The 27,768-nt window shown below is 36.4% G+C and overlaps 1 protein-coding gene across 1 annotated transcript in view; it reads left to right on the top strand.

The window, feature by feature from the left end:
- The first annotated feature begins 1,140 nt into the window (after positions 1-1,140).
- The window catches only part of sorcs3b (sortilin related VPS10 domain containing receptor 3b), a 70,061-nt gene continuing 43,433 nt past the window's right edge, over positions 1,141-27,768 (top strand). The window contains exons 1-5 of the mRNA XM_016269735.1: positions 1,141-2,136; positions 19,560-19,627; positions 25,933-26,032; positions 26,122-26,280; positions 26,450-26,523. Of these exons, the coding sequence (XP_016125221.1) occupies positions 1,552-2,136; positions 19,560-19,627; positions 25,933-26,032; positions 26,122-26,280; positions 26,450-26,523 (986 nt within the window). The 5' untranslated portion in view covers positions 1,141-1,551. The remainder of the gene's footprint in view (positions 2,137-19,559; positions 19,628-25,932; positions 26,033-26,121; positions 26,281-26,449; positions 26,524-27,768) is intronic.

Here is a 27,768-nt window from a genome sequence, read left to right as displayed (position 1 = left end):
AAATTTCTTTCTCACAATGGGACTTTAATTCTTATTTTAAACATATCTTTATTTTCTAATCTGAGGCAAAAACTGGCTTCCGTACAAACCTGTATGGTGTTATTTATTCAGTGAAACACAAAAAGAGAATTTTTGAAGAATTTTTTCCATACTCCAGGAGTTTTCATAATGACCAAAAACTCCATAGAACTACTCCACACTACATATAGATTCTGATGTGACTCATTCTGCTTCTTAGATCCTTATGTCGTCAATCAATCTATTATAGAAATGAATTTGGGCACTAGCAAGCGCCTTGATAAACTTTAAAATTGGGACACAGATGACTCCATTTCCTGCAACACAATTATGCAGTCACACATTAAAACATCTCTGGTATTTATGAAAAATATTGCGGTAGAACACACCATGCAGCGCCAATATCTTTCTGGTATCATGTTGAATATTCTTTGTAAGATCTTCTTTGTTCATAATTTCTGTCAGTTTAAGAGACTGAAGAAAACCTGACAACAAATCTAAGCAAACATATTAAGCAAACAAATTTTGATTTAAAATAGCAAACTGTTTATATTTTGGTACATTGTGTAAATGTTGATTGTGAGCTGATTGAGACACCCGAAATCTTCTAAACTTCTATAGCTTTGTGTAAGGAACAAACTAAACTGTAAGGTGTTAAAAAATTCCCTCCTTCCCCTCCCTCCACTGAAGCTCTGAAATCTCATTCGCATCCGAATTTAGATGTAAAAGATTCCATGTCAATCTACCTTGCTATCTTTGACACCATTTACGCCGAATACCATTTCTTATCATGTGTTTTCAAAGCAACTCACCAGTTTGAATCTGCAGAATTGATAGTGAAATTAGATAGCTAGAGTATAAGGGAATAACAATCAAAATTTTCATAACCATATTCTGCAGTGCTTTTATGGCATTTTTGTTCATTTTTGGAGACAGATTTGGTCACAATGCACTGCCAGTATATGGAAAAGCAATGGATACAGATTCTTTACGATATATGTGTCAATATGTTTAGAAGGACAACAGGTAGAGTAAATGATAAAAGTTTATTTAAGGAGCCTCAGTCACTGTTAAATTAATTTCTTTAAATTAAGACTTATCAGTGGTTATCATTTTGTTTCTGTATTTAAAATCTGTCTCTCACTGAAGTGACGGCAGAGCAGCTTATCTGTTTTCCTGCTTACATATTAATATGAAAAGATGCAGTCTCGACTGCTCCAGATGTCTCTGCTTGCGGATACCCTCGGGGCCATCGCTATACCCCGCGCGCGCACCTGTCACACACTCTGCTCCCGAGCTCGATCCAAGCCGGAGTGAGTGAGTGAGAGCGTGTCACTCAGCGGCTCCACCCCTCCGGTAACTACACCCCGCTCAGAACCCACCGAACCCGCACATCAGATACATTCACCGTTATACAGGTATCCCCCCAACGTCCCGTACCGTGGCGAAAAGTTATTTTGGGTGTTTATGTTGGGATTTTAAGGGAACTAACGTGGACTTGGTAGGGTCTAAAAGGTAAAATTGAGAGGGAGGATGATGAAGATGAAGGATGTCTTGGGGTTCGAGTCGTGCTGGACGTACTGGACGCTGTTTTTTGTCTGCGCTCTCGTGCCGCTCCCAGCGCGCTCAGATATCACTTGCACCTCGAGCTTCGCACCAATACGCCGGAATGAAGCGCACGCGAAGCCAACAGCTTTTATCAGCCGTGATTTTGGAAGTGCACCGGACGGCAGCAGTACTGATAAAAACTGGAAATGGAGACTTGATGGAGCTCAACTTTCCCCCGAAGCGCTCAAAAAGTCTTCTTTCGTGTCCTGGCGAGAGAAACTGCAGAACGCGCACATATCCAGAGCGGAACGGACGAGCCCAGCTGAAGAAAAAGACGGAAAAGTTTATCCAACAGAGGAAACCCAAGTGAACAGGAGAGAAAAGCGCAGTATGTTTCCGCCTGACAGCGCGGCCGGTTCTCGGTTCGAGTTCAGGCGTACCGGAGGAGTTGACGGTACCGGGAAGAGCCCGAGGCAGAATGAGCCACACCTGATCACGTCCACCTTTGCGCTGTCCGGAGATTCGGCTCATAATCAGGCCATGGTGCTGTGGTCCGGACACAACAGCAGCGTGAGTGTAAACTTTAGCCAACGTAGTTCACTTGAAAGAGCCATACTTTGCTAATTGTTACTTATATACACTTGTAAAGTTAAAATGGAACAAGTGGGTTATCTTGTCTGTAGTTTTGTATTGTGATGGCTTTGATATTCTGGAGTAGTTCACACGCAGGACTGGTGCGCGGCAGCTGCAAAACCAGCACGCGTACGCGTGCGTCACCTTTTTTTGTTTCTTTATAGCAAAAACAAAAAAAATCTCTGTTGTGTTTATGAACAGAGACTCTGCAACCAAAGCGTACCATCCAAAGCATAGGTAAAAAAAACGCACAATTTCCTTCCTCAAGCATTTGACAGACCACAAGTTAGGCAGTGAGAACATTATCCATAAATGAAAAGAAAAATCAATCTGCCTCCTCTTAATATTAACGATTCTTTAATGAATGTGTACTTTCCAGAAAGGATTATATTGATTATTGAAAGCCACCAGTTCTCATAACACCCATACAATTATTTATCTGTTATTCTGATGATTTCAAAGTATGTGTGAGCATAATAGTCTTTCATTTTTATTGTCACGGTTGTGCTCATACTCAGCTTTCTCTCAAATTTCTCTTTAACTCTTTATTTATATGGCAGATTTGAAGATTTTATTTGTAAATCTTGTATGAAAGATTTTGTATGGAGATTTGTTACTGTTCCTTTATTTGTATGTATTTTATGAGCAACACATTTCATACAAGAATTCTTGTTTCTAGTGTCTCATAGTAGTTGCCCTCATATCTGAATATGTGTACTTATATTTGTGCTTCCTTACCACAGACTATGCAAAAAGAGTAGGATGTCAAAATATGTAGTATTTATGAAATTGTAGGCAAGCAATACCCGGATGACCTACTGCATCTGCTGAGATAATGAAGTGTGCAGCTAATGGACACTTTTCTGTCCCATAAGGCCATGGTAGCTGAGAGAAGTAAAAAAATGGTTCAGAATTGTGAGCTTTTGAATTGAGAATAGCTTTTGGTCAGAAAGTACTTTCTTGTGGCTAAATATTGAGTGCATTATTTTGCAGTTGTTGTCAGTAAATCATATGTCGAAAGACAATGTCAATGAGATGCATTTTTTTCCAATCCATTGCATATTAAGTAAGTACAGGATTTCGGACACAGCTTTCGTCTCATTACCTGTGGTTTGATGCATACTTCATTAGGGCATCTGTTCTGGGATGCAGATGTTTCAGAAGAACCTTCCAAAAAGAGTATGGTTCAGTGCACAGTTCAGAAGAATGAATTGATATTACTTTAATATGACTGTCAATTATCTGCCTGCACCACTTTACTTTATAAACAATCAGTTTCTTTCATCAATAATCTACTTGCTGCATCTGCTAGATATCTACATCTAGCACCCATGGTGCTCTGTTTGTATTTCTCCATATGCTGCTGTGTTTTGAGTGTGAATGACACCTATTCTTTGTAACCCAAACTCATTCCTTTTCCTTCACAATTTCCGTGCCTCATCTGAAATATAAATGACCGACTCTGTCAGCAGACTTTTAGATTGGCAGGGTAATACCTGCAGAATTTATGTGTGCGTGCGTGTTTCTGCAGTGCTGCTGATGCCATCAGAGTATCTTTCACCAAACCGCATGAGTAATGTTTTGCGATGCCACAGATGCAAACTGAACGTCAGAGAACAGATAGCATCCACGCAAACTCTTTCTGTCTCTATCTCGCCTTGACATACACACATTTATTGCTTTGCACACAGACATTCGCTGTATTGATTTGACACATTTGACACTGCTATACATAACGAAGCACCAAATTGTTTAAAGAATAGCTTTCAATAATATATAAATAAAAGCATCACACACAATCGTGACGTTAAATGAAAAATGAGGCCCATATGGTATTTTCTAAAGATCCGTTTAGGAAATGATGTTAGCATGAGAAGAGATGACACCGGTAGCCTCTCAGCGGCAAGCAACAAATGAAGCCCTCTGTCATGCCAGTTTTCATCAAATGTGAAACCTTACCCGTTGCTTCCTGTAGACACTCTGTCTTATTACCAACCAAGTGATAAAGCTAATGTCTGGCCTTTCACACCTCTGTTGTACCTCGCTCAATCACTGGCATGCACACATACAAGTGCTATTTACGCACTAAGACGCATAGGCAATAATGGTGCTTCTAATTATTACTGTTATTATAGTGCAGCCTGTGTTAAATACCCTTGTTTGCTCCAGAAGGTGAGAGCAGATGGACAGATACCTGTAGAGTAGGATACAGCTATACTCAAAGGTGTCATAGAGAGCGTGTTGCAGCCGTGCATGTGTGTGTGATGACATCACGGAAGAATTGGAGACAAGGTGTTTCATTCGATTAAGTGCCCCGAGAAGTGGACTTTACAGGTTATTACACCATCTTAAAGGGATAGATCACCTAAAAATTATTATTATTATTATTATAAAGGTTAAAAAGTCATCGTAATCCATATTAATTGAGTTGTTTAATCTGACTAATGAACTATTGTCTTAATAATTGTACTACATAACATTACTTTTTGTCAGTTTGAATATGTTTGTTCACTTAATGCAAAATACCTAATTTAGCCATTAAATTTGTCAGTACAACAGATTTCTTCTTTAGCAAATTTTTTTAAATTAGTAACACAATACATTTTTAATAGCCATATATATAGTCTTATAGGACACTTAAAATGTTAAAAGCATATCCAGGATATAATTTTTAATGGTTGTACATACTGTAGGCCTCAACTCTTGACACACAAACCCCAAGAATGGTGACAATCCAGAAATGTAAAAATGTAAGCTCTTCATTTTTACATCACAACACAACAAAACTCAAAAATCAGCAAACAGCAAAACAATATTCTTATGTAACCGCATAATTTATTCATGCTGCAATGCATGCTGGGAGCTCACAAACCCATAATTCTAACTGTGTTAACTCTGTTGGTCTGACAGTGTAGTTATAGTTTCAAGAAAATTATATTTCTTAGTATTTGAGACTCAAAAGGTTTCGTAAACTGTAAAATATGTAGTTGTTTTGATTACAGTGTATATGATGGAATGGATTTATTTCAGTTTTAATATAACTAAATTACATTGTCAAGTTTTCATATTAGACAACGCAACAGATTCTTTTTAATGCTTTAAAATATGACAATTTATATTAATTAAATAATACATTCACATTTATATAAATACACATGGATCTAGTATGAGTGACTCAAGTTTTGTTTATTTGTGATGACATTGCAGGGTGTTTTGAATTAATGCATTTTGTCAAGTCAAGTGAACTTCGACTGTAGATAAGTAAAGCGAACATTATATAGAGACTCTACCAATTGGAACACAGCTACAATTTACATTTTATGATGATACTTGTTTGGCTCATGCTGTACGGCTTTCAACTAGAGTAACGTTGGCATGTTTGAAGCATTTGCTATATTTTGATGTTAGTGGCTTTAGCGACCAAATTGATCCGTAGCAGTTTTCCTGAAGCAGAGTGAGTGTGAGTGTGTGTGCAAGAGAGAGCAAGAAACTGTGTGTTCTGCTGAAAGTGTACTCTCTTAGGCCTAATGTCACTGAAAGCTGAAAGCTTTCACTTTTGATTCACGGCAATGGAGAGGCTGTTTGGCCGCTTTCTCAATTGTAAAAACAATCAATGAAAATCCATAAAGATGATGGAAATGCAAGAGAATCATTTTGCGGCCCCTGCTACGCTTGCCCTTGGGTCCTGATCCATAGTTTGCCCTCCAAAGTCCACGATGACATTTTCTCTGAGGAGCCCCCGCAGAGCAAGAAATCATTGTGAAGGTGGGGTTTGTGTGTTTTGTTGTCTAGACAAAACAGATCTTATGCAAATGTGGCTAAGGAAGCACATCTCCAGGGGAAGTCGCTCCACAGGAGTTTGATTGTGATCGAGCAGTGATTTTAGCGTTCTAAAAAACTCTCCGACCTGCTGTGAGAGAATCGCAGATTATGGCAGTACAATCATAGGTTGCACAGGGTTTATTCTGTTTGCCTGTCTGTTGCGCTGGAGTTTCATGTTGATGCTCTGCTGATGCCCTACAGGAAGATGGCAGTCAACTACGTCCAAGTGAGGACTTGTGCGTGCGTTCATGTGAAACTTTCAAGGGTGTGTGCGTGCATGTGTTCGTGTGGGTATTCATGGCCTGCGGAGAGCATGAGGGATGTCCTTGAAGAGTTTGGCTGTCCATCCAAATGTCTACATATCCTCCAACAGTTTCACTCTGGAGTGACAGCCAAAGTGGTTGTGTGTGTGTGTGTGTGTGTGTGTGTATGTGTGAGCAAGTGTATGTTCATTTGTGTGTGTATGTGTGCGCGTCCTCTCTATCTCCGGGCAGCAGAGTGGCTGAGCCTGTAGCAGTAAATACTCTGAACCGGGGACACATCAAGCCTGGTTAGTTTTAAAGGACTTTTCGATATTAGGGTGGTTTGAGAGGATGCCAATGTTTTAGTTTTGCAGCAAGTCACTTTTTATAAAAGATTCCTGAAAGAAAGTGAGTTTTATTAAAAGAGTATGCATCTCAAAATGTTTTTTCTTTTACAGTTTAAAAAATATGGAGAACATTACGATGGAGCAAATAAATCAAAGGTTAACTGCTACCCACCTATAGACAAAAAGGATACAAATATTATATATGTAAATGCTAAAACTGGTAATATTGATATCATTAAAAATAACTTTTCTAGTATCTTTTAATATTTAATTTATTCCTGTGATGTCAGCTGAATTTTCACTCTAAAGGGGTCATATGATGCTATTTAAATTTTTCCTTTCTCTTTGGAGTGTTACAAGCTCTTGGTGCATAAAGAAGATCTGTAAAGTTGCAAAGACTAAAGTCTCAAATCCAAAGAGATATTCTTCATAAAAGTTAAGAGTCAACAACTCCTACCTAAAATGGCTCGTTCTAACACGCCCCTACATATCTACGTCAAGATGTGGAAAGATTTGCATAACGCCGCCCAAATGTTCACGCAAAGAAAGAAGGCGTAACTTTGATTCTCGCTGTAGTATTGTTGCTGCTGTGTGTTTCGTTGTGAAAGCGAAACTTTGTGTGGCCTTCCAAAAGAGGACGATATCCGCTTCGTCATGTCTAGAGCTGATCCGTGCTGGTCGCTGAGGAAATACTACAGCTTTGCACTGTGGATCGCCGGGTCGGCTTTCACTGTGGACGAAGCGGAGTCCAGCCCGGGGTCGTCACGTGTGGTTGCCGCAAGCCCGCCGGCCTCCGCTCACTCAAGCCGCCGGCAGCGCATTTTATGGAGGACTGTTTCTTGATCCTGGGAGAGTAAACTACAATGCCGGCTGTTCTGACTCACTGTAGGTACGTTTTTCATATTTAAAGGATTTGACACTGACGATTCAAACGCAAATTTCTCCGATCACAACTGCAGACATGGTTTTATGATTAAGTTGCGCGATGCAACGCAGCACGTAAAAAGACAGTATAAGTCATTATAATCCGTAATTATATCCCCCACTGGATGCAACAAATGCCTCGTTTGTAATGGGTTTTATTGGTTTTGTCTGGTCATCCTGGGAGACGGTATCACAGTATGGTGAGGGGCGTAACATTTCCGTCACACGCTTGAGGTATTTGGCCAATCACAACACACTGGATAGCTGGCCAATCAGAGCACACCTCGCTTTTCAGACAGATGAGCTTTGTAAAAATCGACGTGTTTCAGAAAGGCGGGGCATAGAGGAGAAACAATAATGTACAGTATGTGGAAAATAATGTGTTTTTGAACCTTAAACTGCATAAACAAATTTCATTACACCAAATACACAAAATAATGTTCTTATGTTCTTATCATATGACCCCTTTAAATTACTCCAGTCTTGAGTGTCACATGATCCTTTTGAAATCATTTTAATATGCTGACTTGGTGGTCAAGAAACATGCACAATATTTTTGAAGATACTGTGAAAGAATTTGTTTCAGGATTCTTTGATGAATAGAAAGTTCAAAGGAATAGCATTTATTAGAATGACATAGAAATCTTTTGTAACATTATAACTTTACTGTCACTTTTGATCAATTTAATGCATCCTTGCTGAATAAAAGTATTAATATCTTAAAAGAAAATATTACTGACCCCAGACGTTTGAACAGGAGTGTATATTAATCATGTCTTTTTTAGTTCCTTTCTTCCTTTTTCTGTAATTCGTGCAAAGATGATGAAAGATGTAAAAAGTTTCAGCAAACTATGCTTTAATACAAAAATGAAGTTCTCTGAAGTTCATGTAATCTAAAGTGGAGTAGTTACCTCGTGTGACATCAATCTGTACTTCTGATATTAGCTATACAATAACCGACTTCCTAAAACTTTCTAAAGTAGTGTAGAGGGGCATTTAAGAGCTTCAGTCCCTCTGTTGGACAGCAAGTTATATCTGTTTACCTGCATTACTCTTAAGAATTATATGTTAAAGTGAATCTATGCACATTCTGTCTTCTATAATTTGTCACTTAACGTGTAGAGCTGCTTGCATAACCTCAGGATTTATTCTCTCAAACCCTGAAATCTCATAATCATTATTAGAATCTACCAGAGCGATGTGAATATATTTTGTTAAACTCCATGTTTTACAGATTCATGTATTGTGCCACTAACTAATCATTTTAAAATCATATGATTTATGACACACAGCCATTCTCAAAGTATAAGAATATCCAGTACCAATAAAAGTTTGAAACTGAAATAATTTGTCATTTGCTCAGCACAGGGATTTATGTACAAAGTGGAGGGAAAGTGAAACAAACAGCACTACTCTCAGCATTTCCACAGCCGAGGATTATAAATATCTGGAATTTAAAAATTCTTTCTCTTGTCATTGTAAAAAATGTTGTTGTAAAGCTTAGCAATCTTATATTAGAGGATTACATGTACAAATGTAGTAGTGGTTCCTTGAAGTCATCCTTAAACCTAAATAATTAGACTTCTTTTTATATTCCTGATCTTCTTTTCAGGTTATTCTGCTATATGTGCACATTTACAAAGCTCCATCACTCAAATATTTGCTGAAACTCACAAATGTGGTAGAGATGGTAAGTTCAGTCAAGTTCAAATTTCTGACTGTCACTTCTGTAAAGGGGACTGCAATACAACATTTTGTGCCAATTCAGTCTGATTATTTTTCAGTCTGAGTTTTTTGTGCATCAGTAAATATTGCTCCTTTGAATTAAAAGGTCGACCAGTAATACATTTTACCAATACCAAGGTGGGAAAACTAAACTGGCTAAAGCTCATCACTATATTGAATGCATTAAAAATGTCCTTGGTCTTTCTATAGCCCTTTATGTCTGTAGCAGGCCATGCAAAATGTATGAAATCTCAGGTGCAGTTTATTGTACAACCAAAATCCCAATAACATCCAGAAAAAAAAATAAAGAAAAAATGTAACTAGAAAAATGGCCATAAATTAAGCATAATCAGCTTAAATGACATCCATTAATGCACAGTGTACTACTGGGTGTCATTTAAGCTGCTTATGCTTAATTTTCTGTCTTCAATTTCCTTTTTTTAGTCTGTCAGTGTGAATGTGAGCAACCCAATGGTAATATAAATCATATCCATGCATCATGTCTTTTTTTTATAACATTGTATATGAATAATTCCGCAATACTAATAATATTGGACTATAAAGACTGATGGAGATTTATGTACTACATGTAAGATTTATGATTTATTTTTCCCAGATGAAGTCGTATGTGCTGACAGGGTACATCTCCACATACTTGCATTTTTCTGCCATGCTCCAGGTTTAATTTAAAACATTTGATTATATAATCAAAATGACAAAATATGCATTAAGTATTACATAAGTATATGCATAAGTAACAGTAAAAATAGGATCATATATTTAATAATGATAGATGTAGATACATTCACTTGAACTTGTGGAAAATAAATATTGTAACTAATTTAAGTTGTTTAATATACTCTTGAGTTAAATTTTTAATATGTCCTTGAATTACTTTGTGGTCAGTTTTGGTGGATTTAGCCATTCTGTTAACTATAAGTAACTATGTCAACTACCAGTTATTAGAGTATTAGTAAACTGTCTGCTTAAAATCTACTAACACTTTATTTTGATGGTCCCCAAACAGACATTTGACTGACTATAAGTTACTTTGCAATTATGTCAACTTATTCTACTAACCCTAACCCTAACCCAACAGGCTACTAATACTCTACTAATGAGAGTTAGTCACTTTATTTTAAGGTCCATTTCTCACTATTATCAAATCATTAACTACGACTTTTGCCTCAATAAACTCCTAATTTGCTGCTTATTAATCGTTAGTAAGGTAGTTAAGTTTAAGTTAAGTTTAGTTAAGTTTAGTTAAGTTTAGGTATTGGGTAGGATTAGGGATGTAGAATATGGTCATGCAGAATATAAGTACTAATAAACAGCAAATATGTTAATATTAGGCATGCTAATAAGCAATTGATCCCTATACTAAAGTGTTAGCAGGTTAGTTGGCATGTAGCTGCAAAATTACTTGCAGTAAACAGGATTTCTAAAGGCGACCAATAAAATAAATTGTCACAGGGCAAATCAGTTCCCCTCAAATTTACAGTGGTGTCCTACAGGTGTAGCTCATCACATTAATTATGCCATGTTCCACCAGAAAGTGTCCATATACTTTCTTCTTCATTTTGAATTATATATTTATTGTTTTAAATTTTAAATTTAACAATCTTCTTTTTTTTGTGGAATTTTTTGCCTATAATAAATGCAAAAAAATAAAAGTAACATTATATTAAATAATTTTTGTCTTTTTTTATATAATACAGAAATATTGTAGAGGATAAAGTGTCCAAATATTTTTGAGGCCAATGTATTTCTCAATAATAAATTGTGCTCAGTAATAATAAGATATGTGAAAGCGGCCATGTACCCTTCACATTCAAATATATGCAGACCAGTGACCTGTTTTTCCTTCCAATGGGAATTGCAGTGACGGATTTATTCATTATGAGCTGCTATCCATGCTTTGTCACAGTACTGAATATTAATGAGCATGCAGATTAATTGTGGTTATTGTACACTTTCCCGGGATGTAGAGAGCAAGTGTCAGAAGTGACCTGGAGATGGGAGATGAGAGCATTTGTCATTGGTCTTTAGAGAGACAGAGAGAGAGAGAGTGTGTGTGTGTGTGTGTGTACTTGGCACTGATGTGTGTGTATGCCTGTGAATGTCTTTGAGACCTGTGTGTGTCCGTGAGTGTGTCTAATTATTGGTCTGTAGAGAGTCAGCTTGTCTCTCTGTCTTTTTAATTAAAGGCAGAGGCAGCGGAGGTCGAGTGGGTATCCAGACTCTAGAGAACCATGGTGAAAGACACAGAGAAGAGCAAAGGAAGTGCAGGGAACAAGAAACAAAGGAAGTCAGATCAAAATAAAATAGCATAACATAGAGGTCACACGAAATTTAGAGAGCAAGCTATTATAACCCAGTTCTGCCACAGAAAGGAAGTGACATCACAGAATCTGTGTTTACAGGGAGCAGAGATACGTTCAAGTCAAAGTTAAATCCCTTGAGTGTCTTTAACGTTAATGATGCAACCTTTTTGTTTCAGGCTGACTCTCTTTATTTTGACTTTGTTCAGATGACAGCTCAGTTCAATCTATTTTTATCTCAATGGCAAAACTTTCTCTCATATTTCTAGCTCTTTAACCCCAGTGACAGCTTGCGTTAATGTTCTGTGGCAGGTCTGAAAAATAAATCTCCTCTAAAAGGCTACATACATCCTTTTAAAAATGACTAACACCTCTGTTTAACATTGTGTGGAGAAGTGCCATGAATATTTACCGCTTTATATGGGCCAATAATCTCACAGCAGGTTTTTCAGGGAGCTAAACAGCTTATTGTTCATCTAATACTTTTAACATCTATTTTATATTTCAAAGACAAAAAACAAAGCTCTTCTCTTTTTCTTCACATTTGTTCTGTTCATTCTTCACATGATGTGCATCTTTCAGTTTCTCCTCAACAGGCCTCCTCTTTTTTCTTTCTCTTATTTTTTGTTGTTGTTTCAGTTAAATAAAATGCCATAGCCAAGCATTACATTTTGGTTCTGTTAAACTAGTTTACACAGCCAGGGGGTGCAGTTTCCTTTTAATTTTCCATATAATTTAAGTTGATTAAAAAAATGCCAGTGGTCTGCAGTTAGGAGAATTATAATAATAACATATATTGTTCAACTTAGGCTTTTAAAATATGAAAAGCTTCGCTTAACCTTTAAGTTAAAGTGGTTTCCATTTATTATGCATTCACGGGCTCACTAGTTCATGTAAGTTTAGAACACAATTTAGACTAAATATCTTGCTTTATCTTTGTTTAATATAATATAGAATAACTACACTATAGTTTTAATATCACTATAATTTGCTTATCTAGGCTCATGTGTCAGGTTTGGTTCATTTTGAGAATGTTATGTATACTTTTGATGTTTTAGTCACTAGAAAGTTTACAGGTTTTTGTAGACACTGAAGACAGCACCACCTATTTGTGTGGAGGTACAGCACTGGCTTTCTCCAGAATAGTTGAGATCTGTATCTCATAGGGTTCTTTAGAGGTTTTATTGTCTTTGAGGCAACCTGGATTCACGGGACAGACAGTCCTATTCTTATAGACAAAGAAACACTGAAAGCACATTGATTTTCTGAAGGAGAAAAGGCTCCTTTCTTTAATGGTAGGCTCTATTTACTGCTTTTTCTTTTTTACATCCAGATACACCCTACATCACATGTACACGCCTGCTTCTCGAAGGCATTAGTCTGAAGCTGTTTATTCACTCCTGTGTAAAACATGCCTGACACCAGTGAAACTCAGCAGGACTAAAAATTTGATTGTTTTAAGAAACTAATGATTTTATTTGCCCCACAGTTTTTAAAGAAAACAAAATTAGTGTGTTTAGCAATGCGCTTACAATGAAAGGGGTCATTCAACTAAAGTGTGAAGCAAGTATTCTTAAAGAACTTACACTTGTAAAAACTGTATGATGAATTGTATGTTTCTTATGTTCCAAATTAAATTCAAATGCTGTATGATTGCACAGATATAAGTATATAAGGGCATTTGTGTTTGGCTGTTGTAACCAAGGAATAAATCTCTCAAAAAACCTCTGAAAGTCTAAATTCATTTCTCTGGTAATCAGCAGAATGTCACAGTTGTTCTTTATTTCTTTAGGCGGAAACAGAGCACTTTTAACTGGATGTAATCATTACATGGGGTGAGATAAAGCCACCAGGAAGACGTGCACTCATTTATCATGTGCATGTTAAGCTTGTAAATAAATTGTCATTGTCATTGTCATTGTCATTGTCACTTGTGAAGACCTCCCTCTGTTATTGTAAAAATATGTATTCCTACACCTTAAGATTTTCAGATTTTAATTAAGATATTATTTGGTTATTTATGTACCTTTATTTCAATTGAGACCATTCTCAAAAATGAGTTCCTAAGAGGACATAGCAAAACAAGTACCCAAAGTACTAGCTGATGACTTTATGACTTGTTTGTGTATGTATGTTGGCAGAAGCTCATGTGCCAGTGATTCGTCAGAAAAATGGAGCGTGGAACATGACTGAAGATTCAAGGAGTTTTGCAATCAGAAGTCTGGAATTCCTGCCCAGTTCTCTAAGCTGTGGAAAAGCTACAGAAAGAATCGAAATAAACAATAGAAAAAGTGAAAAAAGCACAAGCATTTTATATATAAAACCAAAAAAGAGGAGCTCAAAATATGCACAAGATATCCAAGTTTGGTTACACGTAAAGATTTATATGTGTGTGTTTATGTGTATGCTTACATGAGGGTTTCTTTTTATAACATGCAGTAAAATAAACCTCCCAGCTGTTGGCAGTGTTATGAAGGCTGCTGCTCTCAGCAGAAACTTTATGCACTGCGTGTGTATGTGTGTTGTGTATGAATGTGTGCGCATATGTGCACCTGCTTGCGCTCTAACTGGGGGATCATCTCAGAGCGATGCGTATGAAGGTCATTTATATTCACACATGTATATTCATATGCAGATGTGTACTTGAGGATTATGTTTATGGAACTGGATAATGTACAGAGTTTTTATTATGGCCTTGTGAGGCCCCCAGGCTTTCTGGTGAATAAACACAAAATAAGATCCAGAAGTGGGTGAAAATGATTGAAATTTTCAACAAGACAGAATCGAGCAATGCAATGATTTGTGGATTTTCCTAAGGCAAAGCAATGAGCATTAATAAAACATAAATATGAATAAGTATTCTCCTTTTCTAGGTGTGTGTATGTGTGTGAGAGCGCACATCTTTTGCTTATTTGACTGATGAGAAAACGCCTCTCGCCCCAAAGCACGAACTCTTTCTTGAAATTCATCTATTGTGTGTATTATCCCCATAAACTCTATTTCATGCTATGAGTGTCTGCATTTCAAATCACGCTGTGAGAACTCTGACATACTTGCAAACAGAAAACATGGAGGGTCTTTCATTTACTTTGATGGTTTATCATTAGAGCGTAAAGCGGTACGATACCCTACAGCCCCAAATAAAGCACCGGACACAAACAAACAAATATAGTAGTACAAATGTATCTAAGATTTTATTACTACCACAGAATTTATGATACTATGAATGCAGGCCTTCCATTCAACCTCCATTTTTACCCTACCTCGTTATACTATTCAGACATGCGAAGCATATGATAATACAGCTTTATGTTATTAAAATGAACCACTTTAAAAAATCAATTCTACTTTTTCATCCCATCCCCTCCCTCCATTTTGCAACATTTTTTAATGCCTTGAAGTTTATTGATTCATACGGCAGCGTCTAAACATGATACTCAGAGAGCACTAGAAGACAGATTGAGGAGGAAACACTATAAAAGGGAATGAAAAGGGGGGAAAATGAAAAAGTGAGGAATGTTGGATTAATATTCCACACACTCCAAGCACACATCGAAACTGATTGTTTCAATTCCACTAGAGTTAAACTGATATATTATGCCCAGTCTGTTCATGATCACTGGATTTATGAGAGAATAAAGATTCCTCCGTCCTTTGTATTTTATTCAAATTGTGAGCATAAATTTCAGTTTGGCGCTAACTCAGGGGGTGTATTACAGTACACAGAAACAAATTAGTGCCAAAAACACTGAGATATGAGCTGCGAAGTCCACCAGAGAGAAACAAAAGTCACAATGTGCTGCGTGACTCCTTTGAGAGCAGAATCACAATGAACGTGTTTCTCTGCTCTCATAGAAACAGTATTGCAATGTAAAATTCAGTGTTGTCCTGTAGAATGTTCAGTGCTTTACTCTGACTGCATTTTGCTGTTGGAATGCCAGTGGAACAATGAGCAGGTAGTTCCATTTCATTTCACCATTTTAATTGAATTCATCTGAGTGTTTGAAAACAAAGTCTCAGACCGAAAAACTGACACAGAACATATAGACTTTTTAATCACCTACCCAAGTGTAGGGTTTCGGAAACCGTTTTAATTATGGCCTTCATCATTTGCAGTAAAATTACCACTTAAAATGGGTCATCTTGTTTTCTTGATTGTTTGTGCTTGCGGTCCCAGATTGCCGCTGTTTGCTTTCAGGTACGAGCATGGTTTTCTAGGTTATTTTTGCCTCAGACAACCTGCTGGGGAATCATGAGCCTCTAGTCTGTTTTACTCTCCAATAGGATTGATTGGTATACCAACACTAAAAAAAGTAATTTGGCAAATATCGTTACTTGGCCCAGTCAATAATGTTCCGCTCTTTAGCATAGTTTGGCATTTCAGGCACTGTGACTTGAAGCATGAAAGTGAATGTGTTAATGTGTGAGATTCATTAAATGTGTTATGTTTTTCAACACATTTATCTTTTGACGTTACAGCTGTTTCGTTCTGTACTTAAAGAAATTTACAAATAAAATCCAGATGGGATTAACAAATCTAAAGTCATATGCACTTTTTGTATGGTGGGATTTGACATCAAAGCTCCATAAATATGGTATTATTGTAAAAACATTACTTAAGACAATCAACAAAAAGCATTTTTCATATAATTGTATGTGAAATTGTTATATTATTTACTCATTGCAGCTTGGCATTGGTTTAGAATTTGCATTCCCTGTGCATTTTGAGAAACTGAAGAATTGTGCTTAAACTGTTGTAGAAATCTACTTTTTTCATAAGCATTGCAGTCACTAAATCCAACACATACACATTACTAAGTGTGTTAATGTATTAGAAATGATGAGATAATCATGAATTATTGACACTGGGCCTATTTAACAGTCCTACAGTAGTTTCATTTCATTTTGCCTGAGGCTGTTTATTTGTTGCTTAAGATGTTGATTTAGTTGAGGTGCCAGAGGCTGGTATTCTACTGAAGCCAAAATTTTGGTATTGATGCAACAATACTCCCCAGTTCAAGTTGCATTTAGTTAAGCCAAGATCGGTATCATTTATGTTCTGTGGCTAGGAAACTAGAAACCCCTCACAGGCCTTATTCTTCTCTTAGAAAAAATAAAGAATACAACATTCTATAATGGCTTCAAAAGAAAAATGGAGAAAGTAAGACTTTCAGTCAACAAATTGATTTAAAATGTCAACCTGTCCCACTTCATATATTATTTCATTTTTAAAAAGTTATAGCTTAAAAGCTGAAGTTTACAAGTGTATCATGATTTCCCATGAGTGGATTTTAAAAGGCTTATGATCCTCTTTGAGAATAGCCTTGAGTCTTCTTCAAAATGTCATGGTCCACAACAACATAAATAAAACAGAATAATTTTAGTAGGGTAGTAACTTGGAAAACAGTAATCAATGGGGGGGGGGGAAAGAAAAATGTTTTGTGCTTATTTGTGCAAAAAGGCGCTTACTATGAATAGTTAGAACATTGCTGTGAGAATTGGTCAAACATGTACATTTTTTCATGTTTTCTGTATTTATTTGGGGGGTAAACATGCAGATTGCTGACCTCTAATGAGTTTATAGCAATATGGCAAAACACGTTAAATGTGCTTAGAGTACTTCACTTTTATTAGTTTCTAAAAGCATCATCAAATTAGCCAGTCTTTAATAAATGAGCATGCAATGTGTGTTGTAATTCTGCAGAAATTTGCAAAGGTTTCTGTGGAATTCTGCAGGCACAGATGCTATACTGATATACTTATTATTAAAAAGACTAATAAAATAAACTATTGTTATTCAAGCCACAGGGTACATATTACTTTGGCTAAATGAAAATGACTTAGAACTGATTTAGGATCTTATTGAATATGGCTGAAACACATACTGTACATTAATGTTGGAATATTCTGAATTAGTAAATTATAGTTTAATGTAATCATATATCTAATTACATTCTAACATTGTTAAATATTGGGCCACAGAATAAAGGTTCAGCAGACATTGTTTATTGTCATTTTAACGTTGGAAAAAAACTTATAGGCAAAAACTGGTTGTTCAAATTGCATGTGCCTTTTTTTACTGTGTACACCTGATGTCTTTTTGTGTAATATGAAAATATACACACATGCAATACACTTTTAGTGAATCCTACTGTTTTTAATGCTTGTAGGCACCAGAGTAAACGTCCAGTTTGGAAAAAAACAAACAAACAAAAAAAAGGTTCCTAAAGTGATGTCTTGCCATTTCGGTCTCAAAAGCTGTAAAAAGTATTGTAAGCTTCCCCTGGAAGACACATCAGCTATGTTAGTAGTACTATACCATCTGTTCTTACTCCGGTTATTGTTTTTGATTTCACTGCTACTTGTTGTCACTGTCAAGTGAGCAGCCTTCAGTGGATACTGATTGGTCTTAGCAGGAGTTGTTTCCATGGTATCATGCAGAGCACAACAAAATGGCCATGCACAGCACTATAAGCTGCAATTTAGATAATCATATTTCATGGGCAAATGCAATAAAGTAAATGAAATAGATATGGGAATTATGGAAATGGAAATGTTCAGTTGTAGGATTCAGATTTTATGACATACCGGCTCTAGCTGAAAAAGACAGGAATGTTGAGTCTTCAACAATGTTGACATGTTTTGCATGAAATGAAACTTATTTCTGAGAGAACAAAAAGGTAGAGGAACAAAAAGATGAATGTACTGGCGAAGCTTTTTCATGTATTTGAGGTTAGAAGAATAAAGCGACTGAACAGACCTCAGCGTATTGACTGTAATATGACAGTAAGTCATTCATGTTTAAACTGAATCTGATCTTAGCCTGAACATGAACTGATCAAACCCACCATTCATATGCAAATGTAATTAAATCTGCATAACATCCCTGCACATATTATTGACCTCATAGAAATGGACAATAGAAACCTCGACTTTGATATTAATATTCATTTTCAGCCCCATGGACACCGGTCTCTCTCTCTTTGGCTCTTTCAGGAGATGTAATTAGTTCTAGTATCACGGTGGTTTCGCTGGTTCAGGAAGCTGAGTGAGTTTGACTGGGGTCCTGCTCTTTCAGATATGCTGTATTTGGATATGCTAATAGTTTGTCCTCCTCTGATTGGTTAATTAACCTCAGATGAAAACGTCCCGTCACAGGTGGGGCCGTGAGGAGTGAAGGTTGCACACACACACGCATACGCAAACACAGGACCTGGTATGGCGGCGTTAGTAAAGTCACAGACTGCCGATAGGCTGGAATAGGTTTTCCTATAACGGCTGTGTTTGCATCCGCATCCGTTTTGTGAATTATTACTCAATTTTCTTTTAGGTTAATGACAATACTCCTGTTGACTGAACTCTCATTAGGGAACAATCATGGAGTGTGAAATGAAATATTGGATCTTTTAGACTAATATTCATTAGTGTGTGGACGCAATACTGAAGACTGTGTTCTCACACAGACATGGTCGCAAAGGGACCACTTACTGTCTGCTTTTTATTCAAAGTCTCTCTCTAGCCTTTTCTTTTTTTGTGGTAAAAACTCACAGTGGAAAGACAGATGCTCGTTTGTTCGCTGTTGTTTATGTGTGTGTGCTCAGAATGTTTTGTCAGGTGGGAAGAGCAAAGCATTTTACCTGCCACGTTTCAGCGTGACATTTGACAGCTTGAGCGTGTTTGTGTTTTAGCGTATGCGTGTACAGCGTCATGTTTTTTTCTCTCTCTCTATCTCTCTTTTCTTCCCCTGATCATCATTACCTCCATCAGACTATCCTGGCTCTGAGTGCATTGCCTCTTATTCTGCTGTCATCTCAAGATAATAAAATTCACACCTGATATTTACTCTCATCCATCACCGCAAAGCTGGCTGACAGACATTTTATCATTTATCGTAGCACATTAAGAGTGCTGTAGCTGGGGAAATGTGTAAATGGGGACTGCTGGGTGATTTGTTAAATGTCTGCATGTTTTTCTTTCAGGTGATCCTGATTTTGACAAAACTGTTCGACTTTAACCTGGGAACCGTGACGGAGAGTTCGCTATGGAGGTAAACCTACTTCTGTGAATGGAAACTCTGAGTTTATTCAGTTATTTGAGCATCAGTGCTCTGGCACCCCTTGTGAAAACAAAGTACTCTTTAGTATGTTTTAAAAAGAGAACTTATCATATGCCCTCTTTTTCCCGGACATGTCCTGTTTGGAATTTCTTAATTGCCTGAAGGGTCTGGGATTTGGCTTGGTTTACCTATTGTTTTGAAACTTGCTGAAATTAATGACAGAAAAGTAGTTTGACCAGTTGTGTGCAGACATCGTACATAATTGACCAATCAAGAACGTGGGATGATGATTGCATGATAATGCAATTCAATGAAAATGTATTATAGTTTCATTTATATTAAATGCAATTTACGGTGGCCGAGAGAGCTCAATGCGCTGCAAATGAAAAAAAACACATACAAATAGAAAAAGCACCTGCAAATTAAGAAAACATCTTCATCAATTTGACAACAGACACGCTGCAAATGCTAACAACACAACCAAATAAAGAAACGTGCTGCAATATTCAAAAACAAATTAAGAAACGTGCTGCAATATTCACAAACAAATAAAGAAACGTGCTGCAATATTCACAAACAAATAAAGAAACGTGCTGCAATATTCACATACAAATAAAGAAACCTGCTGCAATATTCACAACCAAATAAAGAAACGTGCTGCAAAAACAGAAACGCGCTGCAAATGCTCACAACACAACCAAAAACAGAAACGGGTTGCAAATGTTCACAACCCAACCATAAAGAAACACGCTGCAAAAACAGAAACGCGCTGCAAATGCTCACAACACAACCAGAAACAGAAACGGGCTGCAAATGCTCACAACACAACCATAAAGAATACATTTATTATATAAAAAAATAAAAATGGTTACTATAGTTAATCCATAGTAGCCACAAATTAACCATGGATTTACTACACTAACCATAGTTTAACCATGGTTTTGTACAACTGTGGTTATACATATAGTAATCAATAAAAAAAAAACTTGTTTAATTTTCGTTTTGTTAGGGTAATTTTGGCATTGTTGGGGTCCTCCCGTTGTGGTCTGTACTTGCGTTTCTGTACTTGCGTGGCTGTGTTATGAGTTTTCGTTTCTTTGGTTGTGTTATGAGCATTTGCGGCGCGTTTCTGTTTTTGCAGCGCATTTCTTTATTTGTTTGTGTTGTGAGCATTTGCAGCGCGTTTCTTTATTTGTTTGTCCTGTGAGCATTTGCAGCGTGTTTTTGTATTTGATTGTGTTGAGAGTATTTGCAGCACATGTGCTGTCAAACTGATGAAGATGTTTTCTTAATTTGCTGGTGCTTTTTCTATTTGCATGTGTTGCAGCGCATTGAGCTCTCTCGGCCACCGTAGCAATTCGTTTAAATTAAAGTGCTTTTTAAAAGGTAGTTTAACTATATCTTTATATGAAATTTCATAATTCCTCCTATTGTTTTCGAAATATGGTTAAAGTCTACTGCTGAAAGTAATGACACATTTATGGTAAGCTAAAATATACATTTATGCCATTTCTATTGAAACTGGTTTAGCATGTATTTTCATGTATTTGTAATTGCACATTTGAAACGATGAAGTTGCAATTTAGTATGTAATTTATTAACTTTGGTATAATTTGGATATATTAATTTATTACTTTTTATTAACTTTTAACTTAAATGTAATATATAATTAGGCATCTACAGTTTTAACCAATTTAATTATATTACAATTATAATACAATAAAAATGTATATAATTATAATCAAAGTCCTTTACATGTGCTTTAGTATGTTAGTCAACACATGAAGTGTAATTAACTTCTTTAAAGTATGACAAATGGCTATTTAAATAATTATTAAAATTTACTTTAAAACATTTAATTTTACATTATTATAGTGCACTTTTTAAAAATGTACAAATATGTAGTAAGAAACTGTTTTATACTTTTAAGATTTGAAGCACACTATAGTGCACGTTCAATAGAATTAAGCTCACTTCTTTTTCACAAGGGGCAGCTCATAAATTCATGTAAATACAGAATCATCTGTTGTACGCCTTCTGTATGTAAAGTTTGCCGTTCCTCATGGATGTGTGTTACAGACTCTATATTTTTTACTCAGTATTTTATAGTGAGAGCACAGGGACCATTTTGTAACAGTGCTAGGAAAAGGGCAGGGACATAAAGCTTGCATTCTTTCAATAGTAACTGGTGTGAACATTCTAACTGCTGCAGCATTGCTGAACCAGCCTGAATGAAATTATCTGATAATGCTGTGGTATTAGTATTTCGCTTCCAGCCCATTACAAATCAACACACATTCGTACATTAGCCACAAGTGCGTTAGTGGCAAGTACAGCAGACTATATGAATGGCAAAGATCTGGGATGAAATTCTGCTCGGAAGCACTTTCACTGACCATTGCTGATATGCCCCTGGGTGAAGTACTTAATCCCTGTCTTCTCCTGGGACGCTCTGTACCATGACCCGACTCTCTCTCTGTCTCTCTCTCTGTCATAGTGCGTAGACAATGGAAAGAAAAGAATTGCAAGGTAGCTGTGTAAGCCAGGCTTGTACATAAAGAAAGAAAGCACTGACTATACATTCTGTCACCTCACTTTTTGAAAATTTTCCCCCATTAATTTCGACTTCACATCACAGAGAACAATCATTTACTCATTTATAAACCCTCACTATTCACAAAACAATTTTTTCTGGCTTTTTACAAGTTGCTGAGAAGCTCGTCATACTTTAGTATGCTTTTTTAAGTTTCTGATTAGACTGCTGCGGTGCATTTCTCTCTGGCTGTCTGAAAGGGTCTGTTTAAAAATTCCCCTATCAACTGGGGTGTTTCTCACTTGAGCATTTCCAAACTATTTTATCCATTAAAATGTCTCCCAGTGAAATCTACAGTTCACTGCGATTAAAGTACCTTTAATTAAATTTAAAAACCCTAGAACCTCAATTTTTTAATGGCTAACTGGTTCTGTCTGAACTAGTATAGCCCCTTTACTTTTATGCTTCTGTACTGTTCAGACCTGCCGTGGAATTGGGGCTTCAAAGATGTTGAATTGACAATTTTTTGTCCTTAATTTAATTTAAATATTAATAATATTTAAAAGTAAAATGATTAGTGCTTTATTTAAATCAGCCTAATAATACAACATAACCACCTCTCTGCACCTTAAATTTAATTACTCTATTTATTATAGTTATGTGCTTGATTTTTCCATTTATTAAAATTGTGATTTACACATAAACTCTATAAATTACAACTGGATGTAAATGGAATTGAACTAAAGAGTAATTGTAGCCACAAGCGCAACATGATCATCATCATCAGTACAGCTGATAGTTGGATGGACTTTTGTTCGTTTTAATTAAAAGAATAATGAAAACAATGTTGCAATAATTAAACGGCCTACTTGATATGTTTTGGGAGATATGTAATATGACATCATCCTTTATCAACATGCCATCACTGCAAACGTGTGCATAGACACAAATGCTCGCGCTCGCACACACATACACACTGCAATCACCTTGAAGGAAGGCTTTGTTTAATTTCTTTTTGGCTGCACGCCCTGATGAGATTTCCTCTCCTGGTGTGTCACTCAGAGAGGGAGGTGAGCTGGGGGGTTTACAGAGAGAAAAAACAGAAAGCCATTATCAAACTTCCACAAACAGAAATGGCATAAACAGGAAATGAGGAAAAGGAAAGTGGAGGAATGGGAGAGAATGAGGAACAAAGAGAGAGTGAATGGAAGAGAGAGAGAGAGAGAGAGAGAGAGACAGTAGCGGGGGGAGGGATGTGGCATTGTGTTATTAAAAGAGGTGAATGTTAAAGCTCAGCTTGCAGGCTGTAGTAAATGATGTCGGTAATAACAGTATGAATGATTAATGAATGTTGCTGTTGGCTGCATAAAAGGAGAAAAAAAAATGAAGACAAATCACGGCTCATTCAGAGGAGCTAGTTAATCACACTCTCCTGTGTTTTAAAATAAAGATACACGCTCTAAAAAGTATCCAGCCTGCCCATGAGATTGTTAAATCACACACACGTACCCAGGCGTATTTGTCCTGAGAGGAGGAGTAATGTCCTCTTGAGTACAGTGCAGATCTGCTGGAGGAGAGAGAGAGAGCGAGAGGGAAGCTTGACCGGACCAGAAACGTCAGAGGAGCTTTTTAGGGCAGGAACTCAAGCACTGTTCGAGGGCACTCAGAGAACCATCTTCCTCTTCACCTGTGCCGCTACAGCTTACACAACCCAAATAACCTCAACAGCTCTGAACAGCCGTGTAATTGTATCCGATGGTAAAAGTGTCAGAGTATGAGCACCCTCAGCGCATTCAGAGATGAGCACTCGAGGAGATAATGCTTCAGACGACACATACACGTGTGCTTCTCCAGCAACTGTCTGGCCTAAAACCATTAGCGTTATTATACTTGTAAGAGTTCGGCAGACTCTCCTGTCTGCTGTCGTACCTGCTGGAGAAGAGACGGTGTTAATGAGTTCCGATGGAACGGAGACATGCGCATACATAACAGCTTCAGTTAATTACGCCAATGACTTCTGAAAATCTCAGCTTCGCTGCAGATGTGGCGCACCGTGCTCCTGACACGTCGAGTTATAGAGCTCGCGTGGGGGATGCGGGTTCTAACATGGCCCATGATGTTTCCTGTCACCTTTTATTGTGCCTGTCTAATAAAGAGGCAAAAGACTGTGTCCACATGTCCATGTTATTTTGAGATTTTGTACTAACCAGCTGTGATGGCAACAAGGGACACGCAACAAGACATTTTGGTTGTTTGGTTTCTGTCCTTCTGGGTAGCAGTTTGTGAAATCGAACTGGTCCAAAATCCTGATCCACACAGCTGTATATTCAACAAGTTCTTAAAGGCTCTTTTGTCGCTTTTGCCCTTTCAGTGAAGACAGAAAAATCACATGATTCAGAAAACGTCTTGTGTCACGCCCGGTTAGGACAAGCTGAATGGCTTAAAAAAATCCTCAGCTCTTCTTTTTTGTTTTCACTTTGCTTTGTTTGAACTCAAATGTCTGTGTGGGTCAATGACACACGAGTCTCTACAGTAAAGAAAAGGAAACATCCTAAAAGTAAGGAAAATCTAAAGATATGTTTCAGTTGCCTAGAAATACTCTTTATATTGCTTTCATATTGTTTTGAAAAACTTCTACGCCATTTAAGAAAAGTTTCAGTTTAATGACTCATGCAGTGCAATCATCAAGTAGCAGTAGTATGTTTCTTGTGTCAGTGTACAGTGTACTATTTTTTTGGTATATACAGTATATATATATATATATATATATATTATATTTTCTTTTAAACATGAATAACTAACCTATAAATGTCATAGTTTGGGATTTTTATAGTTTACCACAGAAGAGGTGTATTCAAGTTATTGTATGAATTGGATTTTAATTTAAAACTAATAAGGTTCCATTACTTGTTAACTATATTAATTAAAATTAACTAGCAAAGAAAAATACTTCTGAAACATTTATTAATTTAAAGTTATTTTAAACATTGGCATTTTAAAAATATTATAAAAATCAAAAGTTGAATTTGTTAAGAAGATTACTTTTATTACATAAAAAATATATAGTAGATTACTCACCCTCATGACGTTTCAAACCCGTAAGATCTTCGCTCATCTTCGGAACAAAGAATTAAGTTTTTTTTTAAATTAAATTCAAGAGTTTTCTGACCCTCCATGGATAGTAATGCAACTGACACATTAAAAGCCCAGAAAGGTAGTAAGGACATCATTAAAAAACTCCATGTGACATCTGTGGTTCAACCATGTTATGAAGCTATGAGAATACTTTTTGTGTGCAAAGAAAACAAAAATAATGTCTATGCAGGGTCAGAAAGCTCTCAAATTTCATCCAAAATATCTTCATTTGTGTTCTGAAGATGAACGAAGGTCTTACGGGTTTGGAACGACATGAGGGTGAGTAATTAATGACAGAATTTTCATTTTTGGTTGAACTATCCCTTTAAATAATAATTAGCAATACATTTGTTACAGTATTTATTAATCTTCGCAAACTTCATTTAATACAAATACAGCTGTTCATTGTTGGTTCAGGTTAGCTAAGTTCCATTAAATAATATTAACAGATACGACTTTTAAAAATGTGTTAATAAACGTTGAAATTAACATTAACTAAGATAAATAAATGATTTAGAAATATTTTTTCTTTGTTAGTTCATGTTAACTAATGCAGTTAACTAATTTTAACAAATGTAAAGTGTTTCCATATTTAAAATAAATTAACAGATAAAATGTGTATTTGTAGGTCAGTAGATTTTGGGACAACATACGAGAAGCTGACAGATAAAGTGATGATCAGAACGATGCTGAGCTATCTGTACGTCTGTCCGACCAATAAGAGGAAGGTGAGTGTGTTCAAATGCATCAGAGATACAGATGTATAAAACTGTCAGATAGAAAATATCAAGCTAATATAATTCTTCCTCTTCCTCAGATCCTGATTTTATCTGATCCGGAGGTGGAGAGTAGTTTACTTATCAGTTCTGATGAAGGAGCCACTTTTCAAAAGTTCAATATTAACTTCTATATCATGAGTCTTCTGTTTCACCCTACTCAGGAGAATTGGATACTGGCCTATAGCCATGATCAGAGGGTACACACACACACACACACACACACTTGCACAGCCTCAAGAGGTTCTACTTCTACTGAACAATTAAAAGCAGATAATGTGGATAATTAAGTGTGAGAAAGATAATTACCTTTGTTGGCTGCAGTTAGGGATCTTACAGTGAATGTGTCTATTTCTCTTTTGGCTGCAGCTTTATAGCTCGGTGGACTTTGGTAAAAAGTGGATTCTTGTTCATGAGAGAGTAACTCCAGGGCGATTCTACTGGTACGATACACACACACACACACCCACACACACATACACAGACGGAGTAATTTTTTTACTGATCATCAATCTCATATATCACGCCTACAGTGCAATTTCACACTGAAAATTAATCTGACTGCAAGAATATACCTGCATGCGCACACACACTATCACAGACTGAAAATTAATCCAATATTAAACCCCCTCTTTACATCCAAAACACTGACACTGATAAACTTACATACACACACTTTGTATGTCTCTTTCCCTTCTCTCTTTCTCTATCTACCTCCATCTATCTCACTGTCATGTCACATCTCTCTCCCCTGTGCTTCATATTAGCGTATGGTTGGAATTTTGATCAGGCTTTATATTTTAATCCCATCAGTGTGAGTTTTCTGTGTTTGTGTGAGGTGTAGTCAAAATAACTGGTTGCCTGTCACATGCTCGATGAGCTGTGGAGACAACCAACAACATGTCTTCACCCCTGGGTTTAACGTCCCAATGCACACACACATTTCTCTACATCCTTTCAAAAAATATATACATCTTTTCTTTGCTGCTTTGTACTGTGACACACACACACACATATATACTGTTCTGATTGTGTTTGTGTCACTGAAGCCCTGCTGTGTCAGGTTTGGTGACTACAGAAAGGGAAAATGGAAAAGTTTAACCTCAGAATATAATAGGTCTCGGTATCAGACTGGGTTTGAGAGGAATGTTTAACCTCTCCCTTCAATTATCCAAGTCTGAGTTTAAAGTCTGAATGGGATTGAGAGAGATCTTGAATCTCAGACAGATAATTGAAAGAAAGATTTATTTTCAGACTGAGATTTTGAGAAGTGCTTTAATCTTAGACTGGGACTCTGACTGAGATTATTGAAGGCGTTTAAATGTAGTATTATTTTGGTAAAACTTTCAATAAGGTTTGATTTGTTAATGCATTAGGTATCATGAACTAAAAATGAACAATACATTTACACAATTTATAAATCTCAATTAATGTCAATTTCTACATATACTAAAACATTTTTGACATTTCAGGTTCAAGTAAATTATACATTTTATAATATATTTTATATATATTTATAAATTTACAATAATCTATAATAATAAATGCTGTAAAAAGGTTACTTCATTATACCTAATGCATTAACTGATGTTAATGAATTAAACCTTGTTGTAAAATGTTATTTATTTTCTTAATTTTCTTGTCTAAAAAAAGTATATATATATATATATGTATATATATATATATAT

The sequence above is a fragment of the Sinocyclocheilus grahami genome, unplaced genomic scaffold, assembly GCF_001515645.1.
Source record: "Sinocyclocheilus grahami isolate Dianchi unplaced genomic scaffold, SAMN03320097.WGS_v1.1 scaffold54.1, whole genome shotgun sequence".
NCBI classification, from domain to species: Eukaryota; Metazoa; Chordata; class Actinopteri; order Cypriniformes; family Cyprinidae; genus Sinocyclocheilus; species Sinocyclocheilus grahami.
This window is presented reverse-complemented; position numbering and strand designations above follow the sequence as displayed.